Source organism: Nymphaea colorata, chromosome 2, assembly GCF_008831285.2.
Source record: "Nymphaea colorata isolate Beijing-Zhang1983 chromosome 2, ASM883128v2, whole genome shotgun sequence".
Classification (NCBI taxonomy): Eukaryota; Viridiplantae; Streptophyta; class Magnoliopsida; order Nymphaeales; family Nymphaeaceae; genus Nymphaea; species Nymphaea colorata.
This window is the reverse complement of record NC_045139.1, coordinates 17,087,931-17,110,401: the sequence shown is the minus strand read 5'-3', so window position 1 is coordinate 17,110,401 and position 22,471 is coordinate 17,087,931. Positions and strand designations below refer to the sequence as shown.

Genomic DNA, 22,471 nt, shown 5'->3' with positions numbered 1-22,471 from the left:
AACTCATTTCGGTCAGAAAAAGTTTGAGATTCTTCATCCAAAGCTGAAACTCACCATGCGCCTCTGATCCCAATCACGTTACAGATATCTAAAATATGTAAGGGTATATATATATATTATATTCTATTTACAAAATAGGACGCTTTTTGAGAGTTTCATGCATTTGGTTAGTAAGTTGGGTTTGAGTCTTTTGAAAATGAACAACATGAATTTAACGCTTTGGTATTTTAAGCAGGTCTGGTATTTTAGGCGTTATTGTGAGGCACTGAAAGCATATTTGGTATTATGAGAAGATTAAAAAAAGGGTGAAGGTTTCAGCTTTTTGTTGAATGGTAGGATGAAATATTTGTGGTTCTCACTTAAAACCAAATAAATAATTAAATTTGAACGTTGTCCAAATAAACACTATTATTAAAGTAGATCATAACTAGTGTTAATCAACTAATTTTTTATTCAATGCAGCAACCAATTCAAAAGGGTCGAACAATTTGGTCAATTTTTTGCAGGTTGGTCCGAATCTATGTTCAACAACTGATTGAGCTGAATAATTGACCCTTAAAAATTAAAAAAATAATAATAATAATGACGCTAGGCTCTTTCTAGCATCTCTACTTGCTTCGTTTTTCTTTGATTTTTAGTTTTTTTTTTTCATAAAAACAATCCCTGTGCAGCTTAATTACCTCTGTGCAGCTTAATTACCTCTTCCGACTATGTTCCGATTACTGTTTCTCTGATTGCTCAATAATGTGGAACGGCGGAAGGTTTGTGTGGGCAGGCGTTCCTACCAATTTGTTCATTGGCATCAAATCACCGGAACTGCCCACATGCCACACCACACGAAGAGTTATTTCACGGTTTTCACTGTTTTCTCTTCCTCTTCTTTTTCTTTTATTCAAAATGTCTTACTTCTGGGTGGAATTGCCACAACATGGGCATCCTTCTTTACAAGAATTATTGTTGTTGCATCCTATTAGGTTATTCCCCATACTAATATACTCTAAATCAGATTCGGTTTTTTTTTCTTCGTGAAGAAGGTGGATTTGGGATAGAAGATTACGGATAAAAAGAGAGTTGAAGCCCCTTTTCCCCCGGCCTATTGGGTATACAGCTGCTTTAACCTACCAACCATAGCCATAGACATGAAGATTCAACCTACCAACCAAATATTCTTATTTATTTTGTTTATTTGCTCATACATTATGTTGGTAATGTTCCTGGTATCTTAATATCGAGATTTGACCAGTAAAAGAATTAAAAGGCAGAAGATGACATGGTGGGGCCATGAAGTCTCTCTCTCTCTCTCTCTCTCTCTAAATAGGTGGCTAACAAATACGAAAAGAGAAGTGAAAACAAAGACTGGTTGGCCGCCGTTTCTCTTACCCGAAACTACCTCTTTCCACCAGGGCAGAGCTAACACCAGCCATCTGCCCCCAGAGACTATGCTTGCTCCACATGAAGAAATTCCTGCATCAAGAAAGAAGAAAAAATCAGACAACAGAGAGGGAGAGAGGTCTAGAGAGAGGGAGAAGGTTGTGGTTGGTGGGTGCACCAGGAGCACTGGTATGAAGGAGGGAAGTGGAGGAGGAGGTGAACTTGGGAGAGAAATCATCGGAGCAGGAGCTCCACCCGACGGCAGAGCACCTTTGCTGCACGGCCGCGTCGGTGCTCAGCCTCTTCTTTTGTCTCTCCCTCGCCTTATGGTTCTGGAACCAGTAGAACACGTTCTTCCCCTCTATCTTGCCATACTGCCTCAGCCTGGCCGATATCTTCTGTATCTGCTCCGCACTGGGAGACCTCACCCCATTGTTATAATAGAGCTCTCTCAGAATGCGTATCTGCTCCGCTGTTGGTATCCACCTGGTGCTCGACTGCCTGCACAGGAAGCTACTCTTGTTGCTGCCTCCTCCTGCACCACCAGCGGAACAGATACGTATTCTAAGGGAGCTCTATTACAACAATGGGGTGAGGTCTCCCAGTGCGAAGCAGATACAGAAGATATCGGCCAAGGCAATATGGCAAGATAGAGGGAAAGAACGTGTTCTACTGGTTCCAGAACCACAAGGAGAGGGAGAGACAGAAGAAGAGGTTGAGCATCGACGCGGCCGTGCAGGAGAGGTGCTGCCGTCGGGTGGAGCTCCTGCTCCGACGATTCTCTCCCAAGTTCACCTCCTCCTCCACTTCCTTCCTCCATACCAGTGCTCCTGTGCACCCACCAACTACAACCTTGGAGAGACTTGGCTGCAAGGAACAATTACCCATCTACCACAAGGAATAATCATTCATCTGCAAAAGGAGAAACCAACAGTGTTGGGAGGAGTGCTTAGAAGAGGCCGCGAGCCTCTTGCAGTTGAAGCAACTTGGCGACAACACAACTGAAGACACAATGCCAAAGCCTGATGGACCTCTTCAGGTGAGCAAAGAAAACTGACCGCAACACGACAAAACAAGCGATTAAGAGGGAGGGGGTTACCCGACTTGATGCCACATAGACCGGTACCACCAACCCAAGCCCCCTGGGGTGGTCGCAAAGGCGAAGGAGGAGGGAGGGTGGCCATGACACGAACCCTGTATAAGAACAAAGTGGTCGGTCCAAAGCAATGAAGTCCATCACACGTGTGTGCGCACCCACACCAAGGCAGTTGCGTTTGGACCCGCTCAAAGCCTAAGTTGAGCACTGCTCCGTAGGTTGGTGAGACACAACTCAGCGCAACTTGAGAGCAAGACATCGAATAAAGACCAATCAACTAACAAAATGCTTCAAAGATGGTGATGAGAACACAAACTGTAAAAAACATTTCATCGAACAGTTGTCCCACAACTCCAAAGAGGTGAGGAGAGAGGAGGTGAGGTGAGGAGAGGGAGAGCGGGCAGAAAGAGAGAGAGCGGATAAAATGGGAATGTATATCAAAATTGGAAGACAAGACATCCCTTAGATACAAAAATTGGGGACAAGAAGTCCCCTAGTTACAGTAACAAACTGTAAAACAAAAGCAAAAGAGGAAGTATAAATACAACGTATAGAAAAATAAAAAAATAGGTAGAAAAAGAGTGGAAGGACAGACCGACATCATCTCTCAGTCACAGAAAAAAGACGACATCGCAGCTCGAAGAATGCCGTGTGGCAGCTTCCACATCTTTGACTTAAATGGCCCACCGTGTTATCTTGAGGCTTTTAAACCTTTCACTTGTCAAATCTGACATCTAAGATAGCATGACCTTAACTTGTTCCGTACCAACATAATGTATAAGCAAATAAACAAAATAAATAAGAATCTTTGGTTGGTAGGTTGCATCTTCATGTCCATGGTCCGTATTGCTTGTTATATCCCAACAATGGCGGAATATGAATCTGTTTAAATGCTGAGTATCTTGAAGTTGTTGAATGATACGTGCTGTTCTTGTGCGGCAGGACCGGTACGGGGAGGGTGGCTTCTGTTCAGGGTCGACTGGGGGATGACTGAGACGAGTGCGGACTCGTACGGTTGTTTCGGCCAACATGATTCGAACGAGACGCATGGGGCGGAGGGGGACATCGAGACTCTTCAGCTCATCCCCCTGCGTGGGGGGGAAAACTCGGAAATCGGTTCTGACAAGCCGGAAGCCGACGAGTTCTATCCGAGCTGGTACTTCGGGGACGCCGGCGGCGAACAAGGAGCGTCCCTCGAGCTCACCCTCGGCTCCTTCCCAACCGCCGATGGCTTCCTCCGGGGGTCCGGCTCCTCTGGCATAGGTGGGCTCTGTCCCGGTTCTTAACCGGCCGAGACATTTCGCTTCGGTGCATGTCGAGAATCCGGTGTTCGAGTTTTTGATCGACTTAGGCATCGACCACCTCTCTCGCTTCTCCTTTCTTCGGAATGGAGACACAGAACAGACAATATAAATATTTGTTTTTTCTTCGGAATGGAGACACAGAACAGACAATATAAATATTTGTTCTGTTCCTTAACGTTCCGTGGTTTACCACGGAACGCCGTCGCCCGACCTCGTTGCAGCTCCCCCCGATTTCACCCCTGCTCCCTCCATCTCACCCTCTCGCTGCTTCCCCTCTCATTTTCTATTGCTCTCTTCTCTTTCTCTCTTCCTCTTCCTACCTCTTTCTTCCTCCCCACTCTTTCTTTTCTTCCTCTGTTGGCCCCTTTTTCTGCAGTTGTTAGCCTAGGGTTCAACTATGAATGAGATGTGCTCAATTCTGGACAGTATTGCAGTTGCAAGTGAGTCTCCATCCCTCTCTCTCGCTCATTTCATTTTTTGCCATCTAGTCCAGCTTGTAGGGCTGCCCCTTTTTCAGTAGGTGCATTTCTTAAATGTTTTTTTCTCTGTTTCTCTCTCTCTTTTGGTCATTTGGATGTATATAAAGTGTTTGTGCATTTGACTGAATGAGTTAGTGTTTGCTTTTATTTGTAATTTATGTGTAATCATAATTGTTTGTAATCAAATTAACCGTTTTATTAATAGATATTATTTTCAAATTCTGAAAAATCAAAACATCTTCTTTAATTTCATGTTCATCCACTTCTTCTGACAGGGAGGTGGATGATTTTTATCCCTCTGAAAGAGTAATGTGGACAGTTCGGTCTGAACAGTTGCGCATGCTCGTTTCAGTATTCGGGCCGTCGGTCACTATTAACACCGTCGTCATCCCCCAAGAAAAATGGCCTTCCAAGTGGCAGTGAAGAAACCACACACCTGCATTGTCACTCGTCCCGATAAGTCAGTCGGCTATATTCAATTGTGGCTTGTTATCATATTCAATTGTGTTCCATATTTTTTTGTATGAAAATTTTACAAAATTTTAAGGAAGCCCACTCAAACTCCTGGTTTGTTTATATGTTTATCATATTCAATTTGAGCATCTCATTTCTATCGTTTCGGTGGAGTTTACTTTTCTTATTCTCTCATATTATCTCTCCTTTAATTATTTTTAAGCTTCACTCCTCACGCAATTTAATTGTCTCCTCGTAAGTCTCATATTTAATAAAACACTTTCTCTTCTCCCCTTCTTTATCTATATTTCACCTTCTAATATTAAATTAATAAATGCTCAATTTTTATGGTTCGAAGGAAACAAATACTTGCGCAAATCAAGTTTACAAAGATGAATGAAAATGATGAGCAGACTCTTGGCCATTGGGCCATTGTATAGTACTTCTATAGAGTGTAGAAATGGAGAGACCATTATTAAGAGCATAGCAAAGTAAATGCAATTATGAAGAGTTGAAGATCCATGGACAATGTAATTGTTTTTTGCATAAAAAACAAAAATTATTTTTTTATGAGTTGGTGATCTCTCTCTCTCTCTCTCTCTCTCTCTCTCTCTATATATATATATATATATATATATATATATATATATAGAGAGAGAGAGAGAGAGAGAGAGAGAGAAAGAGAGAACTAATACTTCATCTTGGCTATTCAAACACTTTTTTTTGAGTATTCTTATAATGGAACAAGGAACTTCAAAAAACAAACATTGGATAGAACGAACTAGACAAACAATACAGATAGAGATAAAACAAACGCTGGACATAAGGAACATAGTGTTCGTTCCTAAAACTGTCAAATAATAGACAGAGAACACCATTAACAGGCAGAACAATAGTATGATAGATAGGATGTCCTGTTTGTTTTGTCCTATGGTACAACTATCAAACGACCTCTAATGTCTCCCGCATGTGCCACTGTGATCTTGTTCGATTCGTGTTCAGTGCACCATCATCTCATCTGAACAATATAATTGTTCTCTCTCTCTCTCTCTTTATGTAGTTCTCTTTCTCTCTACCCGTTACAATAACTTAAAACATCAGCTACTTTTCATGATCTTGGTTCTAAAAAACATCGAATCAAACCCTCAAATAAGTTTAATACCATATGTTAAGGTGTCAAAATATCATCTATTTTGAACATGTCGGTATATTGTAACAACCTACGATCAATCTTTTGAATATACATATAATGGATCAAGAACATGTTGTTCTTGGGAGACTCTCCCTATCTCTCTGTAGGATTACATAAATAAATATGAATTAATTACAGCACACTACAAGGGCAGGTGAATGTCCACTTAGATGCACGTGAACAGCATAATCTCTCATTGTTAATTTTTCTATAATAATAAGTCTATCATTTAGACGCCCTAAAACTGACATCATAATCATCCTCTTATTTAAGATCACGATCGCGTTCCTGATTTTGACAAGAGTGATTTATACGGTTGTGAATCAGCAAGATGTTCTTTTGAGATCTTCCTGACTTGTTCGTTTTCAACAAAACCATTATTAACTTCCTGAGAGAGAGATAGATAGAGAGGTGTTCACAGCTCACGTTAATGGTACTGAACTAAGCGATGGTGACGTACTGCTGAGAAGGGATGAAGAGACTGCTACCTCCTACTGTTCGCAATATCCCTGGTTATCCCACAATAATGGGATAAATAACTGATCAGAATCTGGGACAGCCTCTGAGCAGTCACTACCTCCTAGCTGTAAACATTTAGATGCAGTAGACTTCCCTTTAGCTATATATATTGAAATTCAGCAATGTACCATTGAAGCTTTGCGACAGCCCAAACTCTGGAGGAAAAATTGCAGACGCCCAACTTTACATACCATATATAATATCTGGATAAGTTGTCTATATATTAAAAAAGAGTTCTAACCTAGTTTACCCCAGATAAGTGAGTGTGAATCATATCCTGAAATAAAGGATAACATCTCTGGCTGGAGCATCCTTGTGAAAAGGTAAGCTGATGCTGCAGACGTCTTGATAACAAAAGGCAGTGTTATGTGAGTTTCTGATCAGCCCAAGCACAGTCCATGCGTTAGTTAACAATTTCACAAAGAAAACTAAAACTTGGGCCATCTTAACCAATTGACACTTCGATTTGGCAGGAAACGCTGTGGCACGTGTGTGTGTGTGTGCGCGTGCTTATATATATTAACAAAATATAAAAGAAAAATAAACAAAAATAGGGTCAAGTATAAACGAGAAACTTTTTGCAAGCAATTATTTAAGAAACTTTCTGCTGGTTACTTACAAACTTTATGATCATGGTTTTAATTTTTAACCCAAAAAAATTAAATGAAAAAGGACAAATGATTCTTCCCTAACTTCAGTTTGTCCAAGGTATCAAAGCTAGGCCCCATAAACTCCAACAACATTTACAATTGAAGCATTGTGAACCACATGAACTTTTACACCTTTTTTTTTTTGCCCGAACAACCATATCAGCATGAGTTGTAGCTTGGGGCGGAGCTAGGATTTTTTCAAGGGCGGCTCAAATGGTTCGCGGGTCGAGCCAAACTAAAAAAATTCTGCTCATAATATTCAGTGTCATAAGGATATGCAACAACTTTAGCATATAGCCACCTTACTCCCCCACAAGTATAGACATTATCAAACTTATGGAGAATAGGGATCAAAATAGCTACTGCATGTGAGAAAAACAACCAAATGCAGCTATTTATTCAACTCGAATTTTCTCAAAGTCAAGCATTCATACCAGGGCGGAGAAGCTGGCAGCAGCCTTGCCCTTGCCACTCTCAGATTTTAAAAACTTTACTAATTTATATGTAAATCTAAAAATAATAATTTAATATATATATATATAATTTAAAAATTTATCTTTTGGCCCCTGTTAAAAGAATAAAATATTAAGCTAAGGCAATTAAGGTGCCCTGTTAATTTAAGTAGAAAGAGGCAATTAAGCTGCACAGGGATTGTTTTTATGAAAAAAAAATGAAGCAAGTGGGGATGCTGGAAACAGACCTAGCATTATTATTATTATATTTTTTAAAGGTAAAATATTCAGCCTCAATCAGTTGTTAAACATCGATTGGGACTAATCCTGCAAAAAAATTGACCAATTATTCGACCCTCTTGAATTGGTTATTGCATTGAATAAAAAATTAGTTGATTCACACTAATTGTGATATACTTTGATAATAGTGCTTATTGGAACAACATTCAAGTTAAATTATTTATTTGGTTCAATTGAGGATGATCCAACAAAAAGTCGAAACCTTCACCAAAATCCGCTTTCATTGTCTAGAAATAACACCAAAATACCAAACCTGCTTAAAATTACCAAAACGTTGAAATCGTGTTGTTCATTTTAGAGGTCACATCCAACTTCCATGAAACTCTCCTCGGTTTTCCTTTTCCTCAAAAGCGACCAATTTTGTAATATATATATATATATATATATATATATATATATATGTGCCCATACATATTTTAGATATCTGTAACGTGATTGGGATCAGAGGCGCATGGTGAGTTTCAGCTTTGGATGAAGAATCTCAAACCTTCTTCTGAGCGAAATGAGTTTCTTTTCTCAAATTGCTCACTCTTAAACTTGGAGGAATCGATAGAACCCCAATAAAAAATAGAAACCGCTTAAAAGGCTGCTGTCGGTCCTTCCATGTGGCTTCTTTCATACAAAAAGCGATAATGATCTTTATCATTCTCAGCGAGGCGACGCACCTACTTTCTCAAGTTGCGTGTGCTCAAAATGAAGCCTTTTTAATGGGCCTGAACCAGACTGGTGTCCCCTCTACGCAAAGCATTGGCTAAAGTTAATCACCCATGCGGCCATAACTAGGGACCTACAACTGGTCCGAGCCAACTGGGGCTCGACTAACATTCTCATGTACAAGCTTGATTCAACTCGACTCATTTAAACTCGACTCGAATCATGTCGTATCTATCTTTTAATCTTCAGGCGGGTATCTTTTTATAAAACTTAATACCCTTTTTTTTGTGGTTTCCATTTTCATTTAATGAAAAAAAAAATGTATGTATCAAGTGACACGAGCTTAAATGAGTTGACTTATAGTTCAAACTTAATTTATCAAGCCGAGCTCGAGCTCTTGTCGTATAGCTCGACCCCAAGCTCGAGTTGGGCTCCACCTGCTAGAGCAGAGCTCAAGCTTGAGCTCGCTTGGCCAAGAAATCCAACTGAGCAATGTGTTACTCAAGCCAAGCTGGCCAGGCCATGGCCTGGATTTGGGCAGGAAAAAAAAAAGATTGAACTGAAATCAGCCAACTTAATGGATAGCTAAATATGAATCAAAATTCATAAAACTAATCCAGATCTACAACTAATTCGATACATACAAGTCTAATACAGGTTTTTATCTTTTCCCATCAATTTAAACTGTTTTTAAATAATTCACAAAATTCATAAAAGCAAGACAAGCGATACAGGAGGGGTTGTCGGTATGCCGTATCGGTTGCCAAACCGATCCGATGCTGTTGTATTGGATTGTGCCAACGGATGGTACAAGACAGATTAATAAACATAATAAGCTTTTTCTAGTGGGGGGACCTTTTAAAGACACAACAATTATTAGGGGACTTCTGACATGTTTGTCTGGCCCTACAACGTTCTCCAACCATCTCGTCCTGCCAATATCTGGCATGTTTGAGTTGTGAGCTGTCTCTGTCTCTATTCGTTTCTCTCACACGAGTTGAAAGCTGTACCACTATCGTCTGTAGCTGTATCGCTCCGGTATCTATTGTATGGGTTGCCGATCAAAACCGTTTCGGCCGAATATGAATCTTAACATATTAAGCACAGTTGCATTAATCAAACGTTTATTTATGGTTACTAACTACTTTAGAGTAAAATGTTTATAAACATATCTATTTTTTAGATTGCAAAATATTGCAAACTACTAAATACATACAAATACTAACATTAGATGTTATTGAGCTATAGTAGATGAAAAAAATAAAACGTGAAGTTTTGACATACTTAACTTTTTCATCTATTTATAGAAAAAAATGCACTATAAAAGTTTACAGCCTAACTCCGCTTAGTAGCGGAGTCAACTTTATAACTTGATGATTTTGAGTCACAGGTTTGACAACTATGTCGTACAACACCTTCGCTACAGTCAGGGGCCAAGGCCATAGCCCCACCCTAACTAACTTAAAAAAAAAACATTAGAAAAATAAAAAATTATTAGTTGTATAATGTATTTTTTTTTTATTTTGGTTCAAGATCCTATCCAGATCCGAAGTTGAACTATTTGACCCGAAAAAATCTTGGCTACAGTTTTTACAATGGAATGCTTTCGTAATTTAATTTTTTAATTGAATGCCCCATTTAATGCTTCTATATGTATATGTTGTGCTTGAGGACAGCGAAACTTAGATTTCCCATGCACTCCTCGATTTGCTACTTACCTGGCTGCCATACCAATGGACCAAACTATGGTTTCCGAGCCTAATAATATTAATTGCGGTAGCTGCAAATATTTGTAGAGGAAGACACAATGTAACGTAAAACATATAAAAATAAATACATATCCCTGTTTGACCCGATTGTTTAATCAAGTGGGTGTGTCCAAAAACACGAGTCTAGCTCATTGCTTTCAGTAAATTCCGCCTAACCGTAGTCAACCTAATTTATTTTCACATTATATTAGACATTAGCATGACTTCGAGACTGTGAATATGAATTTCGTGGGTTGGGTTTGGTTCCAAGGGAGATGCGATTCTTGGATCGGATTGGATCCATTTACTATATTTGATTTATCAGATGTTAACATGTTTGGATTTTAAGCTAGATTCGAATACAAGGGAATAAAAGCTTATACCATATTTATTTTTTTAAACGTTTCGAATCCAACTTCTAGATACATCTGAACTCGAACCACGTTTCTTGTGTGTTAAAAAGTGACTTTCAAAATGTATGGATATTTTATGTATGATGCTTACTTGAAATTGAATATGCATTCAAACCCATATTCTTCTAGATATGGATCGGGTCGGATAGCAAAATCGGAACCGGATAGGAGGAGCTTGACCTGAGCGATGGGGGGCTCTGCGTTTGCGTGCACGCACGCTCCGCTGGTTGGTGGGGGCCACGGATTCGTTTGGGGAGCCCTCGTGGCTTGCCACGTCAGCACGTGCGTATCCATGCTGGGCAAGTAAGTGGGGGCCACCACGTGTTTACTCTCCGGCACGCTCACGACTGCCTCCTCGTGCGGGACCGGGAAAGAGAACGTGGACGGAGGAGGGGCGCAATGACCAAAGAATCCTCGAGCGATTGGCGTAATTATCCCAACGGTTAGGTTTCCTGTTTTTGGAATACCGAACTCCCGTCGCTTCGTCCCCTCCTCGATATCGCAAAAGGCAGAGAAGACAAAAATGCAAGGGCATTTTCGCCATTCAAAAATGAACGGATGCGTTGCTGGTGCTGGGGTCTGCGACTCTGCGGGGTCAAAGGTAAATTCCGGATAAATGTTAAGGACCCTTTCGTCATTATCCGCGTTCCTTCATCTGGTTCGGGTACGACCCGACTCGCGTTTGGTGGAGCAGGGGTCGTACTGATGATAGTTTTCAAGGCTAAACAATTGTCCTACTCTCATATGGATCTGGATTTTGTGTTATAAAAAATTAGACGTTAGGTTGGTTTAATATGCGATTCAGACTGGTATTTGCATAATCAATTTCAAGTCTAATTGTCCAAAAAAAAGTCCCACAAAAAGAAAAAAAAAATTGAATAGTGTTGAGGAAGTGTGTAGAGTCACCACCTCAAAAAACCATAATCTCCTAGAAAACACATATATTTTTTGTTTTTCATGGGTATTATTCATATTATACATTTAAAAATATTTCATACCAACCTAGGTTTTGTTGGTTAAGCTATATAGTTTTTTGCATCTTATATGTGTTCATTTTTTAAAACATTGTGTAATTAACCAATCAATTTAAATGCTAATACAAAGCAAAAAAGTTCGGATCAATCTTCACTATTAGTTCACAAAACAGCAAATAGAAGACGAAGGTTTTATGTTACCAAAAAAACGACAAAATCTCTCGGCTCGAGTGCAATTTCCTTGACGAAAAAAAAAACTGGTAAAAGAAATATTGGAAGGGATTTGTTGTTTAATAAAGTTTAATGTAAAAGTATTATCGAGTGACAATGTGTTCAAAATCACAACAGGAGCAAATAATTTTTGTATTGTAAATGTTTCAACTAAATAATTGAAATGTTCCACTAACGTTTGCTACAATACCAACGGGGTTCCAAAATATCACGGTATTTTCGCGATAAGACATTTATTTATCCTTTTATTTTCAAAGACAGGCGTAATCTCATCCAACGGTCTGCAGGTGAAAGGGTTCATTTTCTGGGGACATATCCGTGATTTTCATAAAAGATGGGCCCCATTCGGGTGGAGCCGTTGTGCCACACCAAATTATGGAAAAGACCCTGCTCTTGTGTGTTAATGCCCGGCACGTCCCCGTCACCTGAATGGGATTAGCATTAGGCCCCCAGAGTGAGATGAAATTACAACTGAACCATCCATTCGAAAATGTGGACGCTCTCGCTTCGGGGAGTGCTCGTGGAGCGGCGTGAAGGCGATTGGAGGGGGCGGACGGACTATAAATAGCGGGAGGGATATCGCCGTCGCCTGAGAGAATTTCGAAAGCAGGGGGAGAGGGAAGGAAGGGAGGGCGCGCGTCTGTCCGTTCCGCTCGTTCATCGGCTTCTACCGGACGGCCGCCGTGATCTCTGAACTGAAGCACCTCTCTTTCTCTCTTTATCTCTCCGATCGGGCACTCGAATGCCGTAGACCTGTTGCAGGCCGACGATTCTCGCCGTTGTTGGCCGTTCGATGAAGGGATCTTTTACCTTCATCTTTTCTGGCGTCTCCGAGATACGGAAAGGTGCGGTAGATGCATCGTCGGTTCCTTCTCTTCATTGTTCTTCTCATTTGCGTGCTTCCCTGGACTTCATTACCCCCCTCTTCTGTGCTTGTTTCCTGGTCCATTTTTCTTTTCAGGCACTGCTTGCTTTGTTCTTCAAAGTTAATGGTGCCGTCTGCGGGAACACAGTATCCAGGAAAACAAAATTTCCGTTATTTGTCGTCAATATGCCGACATTTTCGCGTTATTATGAAAAGCTTTCGCCATTCTGGGCAAATCAGATGGCTATCGTGTAAAAAATTTCCAGGATTTTTTTAAGAATAATTTTCCTCTGAGTTTCACGGTTCTCAGTTTTCCATTTGTTCCTCCTCAAGTACCTTTTTACTTTTTCCTTTATTTTCCTTCTGCTCTTGAGTTCGTCCATCATTTTTGCGATGGTTGCTGGTTTTTCGCCCAATTTTTGTGTGCATTCGTCCACTGTTTGATGTCGAAGGCGTTCCGATTTTCATTTCTTTTGATAACATTTGTAAATTTTAGCCTGATCTTCTCCGTTGATGGAACTCGTAAATCGGGCTCGTTTATTTGAGGTGATTGATTTGTTTCTCTGAAACTTGATTTTATGTCAATGTGTCCCTCGGGGACGACATATGTCTATAATATACACACACACACACACACAAACACGTACCATTATCGTCGTGCATCGCTTGTGAATTTCGTGATCTTGTCATCTGTTCATTTTTTTCTTGTATTTTTTTTCACTTATTGGTTCTTATTCTGCGATGCACTTTTACATGTTCTGGTTACTGGGTGCGGAATCTTGATCAATTCTCCCATCATTTAGACTGTTCACATACTTTACGTTGATTATGACAACATATAGTTTTTTCAGTTTATTCTTTGTCCTCAGCTCCATGTACTGTGGATACGACGGTCAATTTTGAATTGCTGAAACGTCTCCCGGCCTGTAATTTTCCTCTCTCTTTTCTGTTTTGTGGATTTTGGACGCATTTGTCTTCCCTTTTCTTTTGAACTCTTTTTTTCCATTTGTTCCATTCTTTGGCCCGATTTTTCTCTGCGCTTTTTTTCTGTTCCTATTTCTCCCTTCAGTTATCTAAATTATCTTTTTCCGCACACTATTTTTCACTTTCAGTATGATTACGCAGGTATTCACTTCTTTTCCCGTTTCTATTCAGAATCTTGGCTGATATTAGCATTTGAATGCTGGATTTCATTTGTATTTTCCTGCGCTCGTCATAGGTTCTTTTATTTGAATATTTGGATTTTTTTCCCTTTGTGTTTCTGTTTAAGCGTGATTCTTGGTTCTTGGCCGCTGACATTGAATTTTTATCGTGATTATCCTTTTCTTTTGTCATGTTGACAGCTCATGTCGTTTTGATTTTGACATTCCTTCGTGCCTGACGTGGTGGAGGGGTTCTCGAGGTTGGACCATAATGTGAATGTTTGGAGTCGTATCAAGGATTTGGTAAAGGGTTCCTGTCTCTCCTCTGTCTGCCCGCTATCTGCTTACTCGATTTGTCAGAATTTCGTCCCTTTTTTTGGTTTTGAATCTCCTTTCTTTCTTGTCCTTCTTTTGTTTTCATTTCTCTTGGATGCCTTTCTCGTTTAATTGTTTGATTTTTTTTCTCCTCGCTTGCTTCCCTTTAGCTATCCGAATCTTGCTGCCAGATGCTAGCATTGAAAATTTGATTTCAGATTTTGTACTTTCCTGATTTAAGTTGTAGTATCTTTATCTTCAATAACGTCTATTTCTTATTTACTTCTATGTAACACCCGCTGGACACTTCATAGCTTTGGAACTGTTCTTGGTTGTGAGAAAAGACACTGTCTGATATCTTTCTCCTCTTTGTTTTTCTAGTAAATAAATCACTTCTTTACATGTGACGAATTATATTCCCTCTCTCTCCCTTCCTTAGTGGCTTGTCAAATATTTGTACATGAATTTTTTAAGATTCCAACTGTTTATCTTTCAAATCTTATTTTATGCTTATCTGTTATTAAGTTCCCCCTAATTTAAACTTTTTGAGGATATGCCATACGGCTGTTGTCATTGAATGCTGGTTATATAAAAAGCCACTATGCCTGCCCTAATGATTTTAAATGTAGGTCAAGATGCGTTTTCTGTGACTATGTTATACATTGTGTCTTGGGTGACTTCTCCATTGGCTTACCCATTATTTTTGTTTGTGTTAGACATTCATTTTTCAGGTGAACCAACTATTGTTTGGTAATTGATAGAATTCGTATTGGACCATTTCATACTTGACTTCATAAGTTCTTTGAAGGAGTTTTAATGTCTCTTCTTTATCTCTTTAGTATTCAACAATTTTTTAGACTTTTTTCTCCCAGTTTGGATACTTATTTTGTAATATTTCTACTTTCTTTATCATTAATATTGTTCTAATATGGAGTTTTACTTTTGACTATCTTATCATTTTGTTTTTATGGCAGTCTATACACTTGTTATAATTTGTTTTTTCAAAGCACTGTGCATCTACTTAAATTGTTCCTTTGGTTATGTTCCAATTCCTTTTCTCATATTCACATATTGTTGTGTCTACCTGTTCTTTGTCCAACTGTCTTTTTGTTGATAATCCTTTCCCCTTTTCTCAGGCTTGCTTAAAAGTTGGAGGAGGACTTTCAGAGCTTGGAAAGTTTTGTGTTTGTGCTAAACTGCAAAAATGATAGGGTCATTTGTCACCAGAGGCCTCGTGTATGTTGTTAGCAAAGCATGCTTTCTTCCCTTTTCATGTTCCGTGACTACATATATTTATTTTTTTCCCATTTTGTTTTTGTTTTTTCCTATTTTTTCAGGATGCTTCTTGGCTACATGTATCCTGCCTATGAATGCTTCAAAACTGTGGAGAAGAACAAACCAGAAATTGAGCAGTTGAGGTTCTGGTGTCAGTACTGGTGGGTGTAGTTTTCCCATTATTCCATGCGAGGCATTGTTGGCAAACTCAGTGAAGTTTCTCATGAATAGTCCAAGTGCAATCTGAGTGTCTATTTTGGGGTTCACCAACTTGGGGGAGTTTTTCAGCGTGCTCCATCAACATGGTTCTCGTGCTTGGTGTACAGTAATTTTTATTTTTTGGTGTGTAAGAGCATGATATCTTAAATGATTTTGAAAATAAAAATCTGACTTTGCTTCTTATGAATCTTCTATCATTTGTTTTATGATCTTAATGGGAAATACACATAGAAAAGGTACATCTTATGAAGGTAAAGAAATGTGCTAGTTGTCACTGTTAATCAATTTGTTTATATGTGGCTTTGTTACTGATATTATATGTCTATTTTAGTTTCTTTGGGTGATAGCTTAAGTTTTGATAATTTCTATACTCCTATGCATAGTGAGTTAGTGACGCTTAAAGAATTAGGGTCCTGCCTTGTCCTTAATAGTGAGCGAACCCACCATTTTCCATCAAATTTCAGGCATTTTAGGTCCAAGCTATGGGTTTGCCAACTATGATCTATGTAATAAACACAGTAAAAACAATATCGTCTTTGAGGGAATTTGGTTAGAACAAGTATGATTTAAATTCATTTTTCCTGTTATCTGGATACTGAAGCGAGCAATCTGATGAATTTCAGGATTATAGTTGCATTTTTGACAGTTTTTGAGAGAATTGGGGATGCTTTTGTGTCATGGTAATGTACCTTGACCGTTGGCGATTTTGTATGGTTTCAAAGTTTCAATTCATACTGTTTTTGATTGGTTCCTGTTGTTTTCTCTCTTGGAAGGTTGCCAATGTATGGTGAAGCCAAGCTGGCATTTTTTGTCTATCTGTGGTGTCCGAAAACAATGGTATTGATTTCATGCTAACTGCACTCATTCCTTTTGATAAATGGGTATGCCATATATACCTGACTAATTCTTTTCTCTCGTAACTCATTAGGGTGCAGTATATGTCTATGAAACTTTCTTGCAACCATATGTTGCAAGACATGAGACAGAGATTGATCGTAACTTGCTTGAGCTACGCACAAGGGCGGGTGACATGGCTGTTATGTACTGTCAGAAGGTTGCAAAGTATGGTCAAACACAAGTCTTTGAAATTCTTCAGTATGTTGCTTCACGATCATCCGGTTCTCGTACAAATCAGGTATTTGTTGATCATGACAAACAAGCTTCTTCCACAAAACTGTTGATTGTGAAATAGGCTTTGCTGATTTAATTACTTTGGCTGTGAGAATCTGTTTGATCTTTATTCTGTACAGATTTATGCTTCATTAGGATTCAGATACTCATAAAAATAATGCATTCTCCTCTTAAAAGAGCAGATCCCTGTATCTGAGGAATTTAGGCAGTAAGTTCTTAGGGGTAAATGCACATGGGCGTTTCAACTCTTGTGCAAAGGTTGAAATCTAAGAGAAGCTGGTTAGTCCTGTAATTGGGGGGCATCATCTCCTGAATAATCACGAAGGAGCAAGGAAGGGCATCAGCCCTAGTGATCAAGATATGGAGTGAGTTAGTATCAGCTGCCTCACAATCAGGAAAATGCGGGGGAGCTCTTGTGACTGATCAGAGGGATGTTGCCAGAGGCTCCAGCCCCTACAAGTGAGGGCCTGAGGGCATGATGCCATGAACCCAAGCAATTCTTAGTAGGTAATGCTCGGGAACTTCAGCTGCTACGAGTGAGGGGGTACCATATGCATATGTGTGTGTGTGGCCATTGTAGCTGTATTCACGTTAAATGTGGTGGGTCACATTAATAAGCAAATGCTTTTCTAGAAGCCGACATCTTTTGAAGTATGTCCAATTTTGGAAGTGCCTAGGTGAGTTGATATATATTGATTTTAACATTGGTAACGCCAAGGTATTTGTTAAAATTGATATATATTGATTTTAATGTAATAATGCTTAAGCACAACTATAATATATTTAGTTATAACTTTATGAAGTTGGTAATTGGTCGCATAAAAGGATAGAGATCCTTGTGTAAAGTCATAATTACTATGTAAGCTGCAATTTAATTTGTCAACTAAAGTCACATGAATGCTGACATGGGTATCGGTATGGGGGGAGCGGGTACAGACAATGGCAATGCATTTTGGACAATTAATATGCAAAACTTTAAAAGTAATGTGAAAAGAGCAATTTTTTTTTCTTGTAAGCCATATCCAAATGTGTTACCGTCCGCTTGTCGACGAGTCAACAACTCAACACCAGTATGGTGGCAATTTTGCAGTGTTCATGTCATTTAGGTCATGCATAATATGAAAGCATAAGGAAGTCTAGGAAGGCCTAGTACATACCTGTTCCAACAATGCCTAGGCATGGCTACAGCCATACAGGCTTGTACACAGCTGGGATGTGGGTTTGATTGCAGGATGAACCCTTCCATTTTTTGACCTGTTCGAAATTGACAGAGTCCAAATTTATCCAAAATTTGGGGGCTTTTAAGAACTGTTATGTGTACATGCGGGAAGGGTTGAGCCCTCGATCCTTCCTCACGATTCCCGAACATTTCTAGACTAAACCCTCCTGTGAAAAACCATGTGTAAAGCCTTGTGCTTTTACGTTATCCGAAAACACTCCAGCTACTGTGTATCTAGTGAGAAAACTCGATGTCTGTGAAGCTGGCGATATACTTTGCTTGCATCTTTGCTAGAGTTCAGTTCCTCTCTTGTCTTTAGTGAAAAACCTGAAGACAGACCCTATGTGAGACGTTGTGCTTCTCTGGTGTCTGAAAGTACTACAGTAACTATGCATATGGCGAATATTCATTCAGTGACGTCATTCATTCAGCAACATTCACTGGCGTCTGTGCATCTCCTATGAAGTTCCTCTTTCGTCTCCACTGGCTATCTTCTCTTCGGCATAGGTATGCCATTTCCTTCTGCAGCATCTTCATGATGTCCTCCTTATCTCGTGCCTGCTGTCTTGCCTGCTGTCTTCCCCTTTTTCTTTGCATTCTCTTTCCAGCATCTCCATCCCTCTCCCTTTCTCTCATCCTCTGCTTCCATCCCTCTTCCTTTCTCTCATCCTCTGCTTCCATTCCTCTTCCCTTCTCTCATCTCTGCAATCTTCCTCCTTTTTTCTCTCCCTCTGCCAGCTGCCAATCCCTCTCACTTACTTTGACTCCTCTCCTTTGCTCTCTTTCTCAATTTCTCTCTGTTTGTTGCCCTTTTTCTTTCTCAGTTTCTCTCAATAATCTTTCTTTTTTTCTTGCATGTCAATGATACATACATGACTGAATCACAATCCATATTGTTTGTTGTCATCCTGAATGCACAAATGGATATGCTTGTGCTGGCCGAATTGAATATGCTAGCTTTGTTTATCGACACACATAATGTAAGTTATGTAACTGTTCCAACTGTGGTTTAGAGGATTGTTGCCCTAATTACTCAACCACTGTTGTCGACACTGAAAACCCAATCTAAGCACTTGCCTAGGCATTGAGCAGCTGTCTAGACTCCTGTTATTTTCCTTGCTTCTTTCTGTTGAATAGGACTGCCTAGTGGCTGTCTAGGACTCACCTGGACCTTCTTGTGGAGTCTGCTACCACCTTGTGGGGTCTGCGGGGTCTGCTACCTAGGCTTCACTTAGCATTAACATGCTAACGATAGTGGTGCTTCTTGTGGTTTTAAGACCACAGTTGTGTGTCATCTGGGCTTGTGTTGGATGAAATCAAAATTGTTGTAGAGAGGTGTTATTGCATGTGTTTGACTGTTTGTCTACCTGCTATCTATCTGTCGTGTTACAGCATAATTATTGATAAGCAAGAATCTTTCTCTCACAGACACATGTGCAAACTGCAAACACACATACACAATTCCCCCTTTTCCATATTCAAATGAGTTTCTCATTTTAAACCTTATGGTAAATTATCGTGTAGAGCTTGCAAATGATTAGTTCAAGCCTGGTTGCTCAAGGGAGCTTAAAACTACAAATAATCTTCAATGGTTGTTGTTGTGAAAAAATATGATATATCGTATGCTACTTTCTCCCTCTTCTCTCTGTTTCTGCACAAACAACAATATATGCTGTTAGACAAATATTTGTGGTTTCTTCAGGCATTTTGTTCATTAAAATCATCATTTCCATCATTTAATTCAAACCCAATTCTATGTACACCTATGCCGCGTGGGCGCCAAAAAAAATTGGGTGCAGGTTGGTAAGGGCAAAATTATATAATCTCTTATATAAGTAATTTTATTTGTGTGTATTGTTATTTTCTTTTATCATGATTACCTTTATCTCATACAAAACTCAAAGTTTTATAAATACATGGAGGAGAGTCGAGAAAAGAGGGCAAAAAGATGAGGGAAAAGGATAAGAAAAAAAAAGAAAAAAAAAACAAGAGTGAGTGCGGTCAGCTGCACCGGACTCAGTCAAACAGAGTCGGGCGCCGTGTCGGGTCGCACCCGCTCCTGCATTCGAGTCGACTCGGGCACTTCAACAGTTTTGGCGCACCTGTGTGACTTAGATGTACACACTTCCAATCAAAGACATCTCTCGTAAGAGTGAACATTAACCAATTCACATGATTTCTCAATTAATCCTCTTCTCATAAGATTGTGATCAGTCTGGCAGTGCTCCTAGCGGGCCACAATGAGCACGACCTTCCCAAGCTAACCCAGCCAACTGGACTGCCTCCTTGAGGTTGCAGCGAACATCACCAAACACTTCATGGAATGGAACCCATAGAACACCCGACCGTCCCAATTGGACCATGTAACAACAGCAAAATTTGTATGCATAATCCCATTATCTTCCAGCCGCTTATCATGCATAAGGAGAGCCTCACTTAAAGGAACACCTCTATCCACCTGAATCTGTTGGATGCCAGTCAGTTCCTTGCAGAAATCTGTCAAATGGTGATGACAAGCAGAACAACATAGGTCTGAAGATATCCTTCTAACTGCCCAGTCATGCTATTCACTAGAACAGATGGAAATTCAATAATTTCTTGTGGATGAGGATTTTTTTTCCTTGTCACGGGTTGCCTCAAAATCAATAACCACAAAATACTGAAAATCTTGAGGATAGCCTAGACGCTGCATCCAGTAGGGCATATACTGAATGTTACTTTCTAATGGGAAGGGATGTTCTCTATTAACTGGACAAAAATAGCTCTCTGGGAAGGCTTGCCACTGGCTGGGTTGGACCTTTTGATACTCGTTCTGAAAGTTTGACCAAGCAAAGAATTTTGTTGGTATAACCACAATGAGGAGATTAAAAGTACAACCTTCGCAGAAAATGAAGCTTAGTGCTTAACTATTTCTAGAACTCAATCTGAAATTTATGCCTAAAAGGAGTTGTGTGAATTGTTCCTTCTAGTTGCACACGTGAAGGCCACATTTTCTTTTGTTATTTCATTTTTTCTAACAGTATGCTTCAAGGTTGCATTGAAGGAAAGCAAATTATTAGATATCATGGGCTAGTACTATAACCAACTAATAAGAGGCCTGGTGGTTGAAGCCATATTTGATGTCCTGAAAATACCTCCTTTTGAAGAGTTGGAGGCCTGTCTTGAATCAAGTTTTTTAAATTGTGAACTGTTATTTGATGTTGTTAATGCATAAAAACCCATGTTAAACATCATATTGAAGCGGAAGCAGTTGTATAAGATTTGCACTGCATTTTGGAAGGGAATTAACATAATTCACTGTTTTTGGGTTGCTATGTGTGTCAAAGTGAAGTAATTTTTTGCAGTAAAGAGGGAGTTCTTAGGAGGCCATCGCGTTCCTCTGCCATTTGACGATACTTCTAATATTTACTTCAAACCTGTGATTGGTTGTTCTGATACAGCCGCAGCAGCCGCCACAGCCGCAACCACAGCCACAGCCCCAGCCACAGCAGCAGTCGCAGTCAAACCCACCTTATGTCCGGCCATCTCAAGTGGCTTCTGCAGCTCGCCAACCAGTTGCAAGGCAGCAACAACAACCACAACGTGAGCCACTTCAACGTCAAACAAGCTCTGCTGCAAGCCAGCGGCGAGGGCTAGCCCAGGAAACTAATCAACCAGCGCTGCAGGCTTCAGCTCAGCCACAGATAGAGGAGCCTCCTTCCCAGCTTCAACCTTCAACAGCATTACAAGCCCTGCCTCCACCACAACGATCATCCTCTGGGCAAACCCTGCCTCAACCACAACGTACATCCTCTGGGGAAAGCATTTCTGGTACTCGGGAGGCATCTGGTCAAGTGTCAATGCCACCTCCTCCAAGCGTTGCTGAAATAACGGAAGCAGAGGCAACCTCTGCAGAAACCTTACCAGCATCAGAAAATGGTGTTGAGAAAACTCCTACTTCCGAGGATGTTGTCATGGAGGATACTATTCGAGTTACACGTGCGAGACTACGAAGGACCCGTGTGGTGAAACAGAATGGTGTATAGCAATTTCTTTTTCCTTTTTTTTCCATTTCTTCAAAATTTCATTGGCGGCCTATCTCATGTCTTCGAATGTGCATCCAGCATGATGGAAATGCATAAATGGCCCAGTAATGATCTTCCTGTGTTTAAAATTGTGGAAGACGTTTGGAATATGTTTTACGATATCAGGTTTGCCTCCAAATCTGTGTTTTCTTATAGCCAGACAGTTAGTTGTATGCTATGCTGATCTCCATTTGGTGTGGAAAGGGCATTAATGGTGCCAAGAAGATATTGTATCATGCTGAATCCTGAAGCTACTGTTTAAGGACAGAGGCAGACAGTTGAAATTTTGGAAAGCAATGAGAAACTAGAATCTTGTTTTTGTCTGCATTACTTGCAGGGTGTGCTTCAAAACCTGATCTTATTTCGAATCTTCTTTGCGCAGCCAGAGAATGACGTTCGCTTTGA

General features: G+C 40.0%; 2 protein-coding genes and 1 long non-coding RNA gene across 5 annotated transcripts; 2 read left to right on the top strand and 1 right to left on the bottom strand.

Moving 5' to 3' along the window:
• Nucleotides 1-1,376: 1,376 nt before the first annotated feature.
• On the bottom strand, nt 1,377-2,191 carry LOC116247468 (protein WUSCHEL-like). The gene is given in 4 exon segments (XM_031619647.1): nt 1,377-1,426; nt 1,429-1,464; nt 1,550-1,946; nt 2,036-2,191. Coding segments are annotated over 4 exon segments (639 nt in total).
• Nucleotides 2,192-3,431: 1,240 nt separating this feature from the next.
• LOC126409818 (uncharacterized) lies at nt 3,432-4,869 on the top strand. Its single transcript, XR_007572602.1, has 2 exons — nt 3,432-4,211; nt 4,526-4,869. It is a non-coding gene; the product is annotated as an uncharacterized LOC126409818 (long non-coding RNA).
• A 7,539-nt stretch (nt 4,870-12,408) lies between these two features.
• LOC116248420 (HVA22-like protein i) lies at nt 12,409-22,393 on the top strand. Of its 3 annotated transcripts, none has more exons than XM_031621196.2 (8): nt 12,409-12,681; nt 14,045-14,146; nt 15,295-15,394; nt 15,496-15,594; nt 16,276-16,332; nt 16,426-16,489; nt 16,581-16,787; nt 21,443-22,393. In XM_031621196.2, the coding sequence occupies exons 3-8, from the start codon at nt 15,363-15,365 to the stop codon at nt 22,025-22,027; spliced, it is 1,044 nt and encodes a 347-aa protein (XP_031477056.1). In that variant the 5' UTR covers nt 12,409-12,681; nt 14,045-14,146; nt 15,295-15,362; the 3' UTR covers nt 22,028-22,393. The 3 variants fall into 3 exon arrangements, with proteins under 3 accessions (XP_031477056.1, XP_031477058.1, XP_031477057.1); XM_031621198.2 differs by having other exon boundaries at nt 14,045-14,153; XM_031621197.2 differs by lacking the exon at nt 14,045-14,146.
• The last annotated feature ends 78 nt before the right edge of the window (nt 22,394-22,471 follow it).

What these genes read in the sequence shown, in the direction of transcription:
- LOC116248420 (XM_031621197.2), top strand. Translation starts at nt 15,363, where the DNA reads ATGATAGGGTCATTTGTCACCAGAGGCCTCGT. An exon ending in AGGTTCTGGTGTCAGTACTG is followed by an intron (nt 15,595 to 16,275) that starts GTGGGTGTAGTT and finishes GATGAATTTCAG; the next exon opens with GATTATAGTTGCATTTTTGA. An exon ending in TGTGGTGTCCGAAAACAATG is followed by an intron (nt 16,490 to 16,580) that starts GTATTGATTTCA and finishes GTAACTCATTAG; the next exon opens with GGTGCAGTATATGTCTATGA.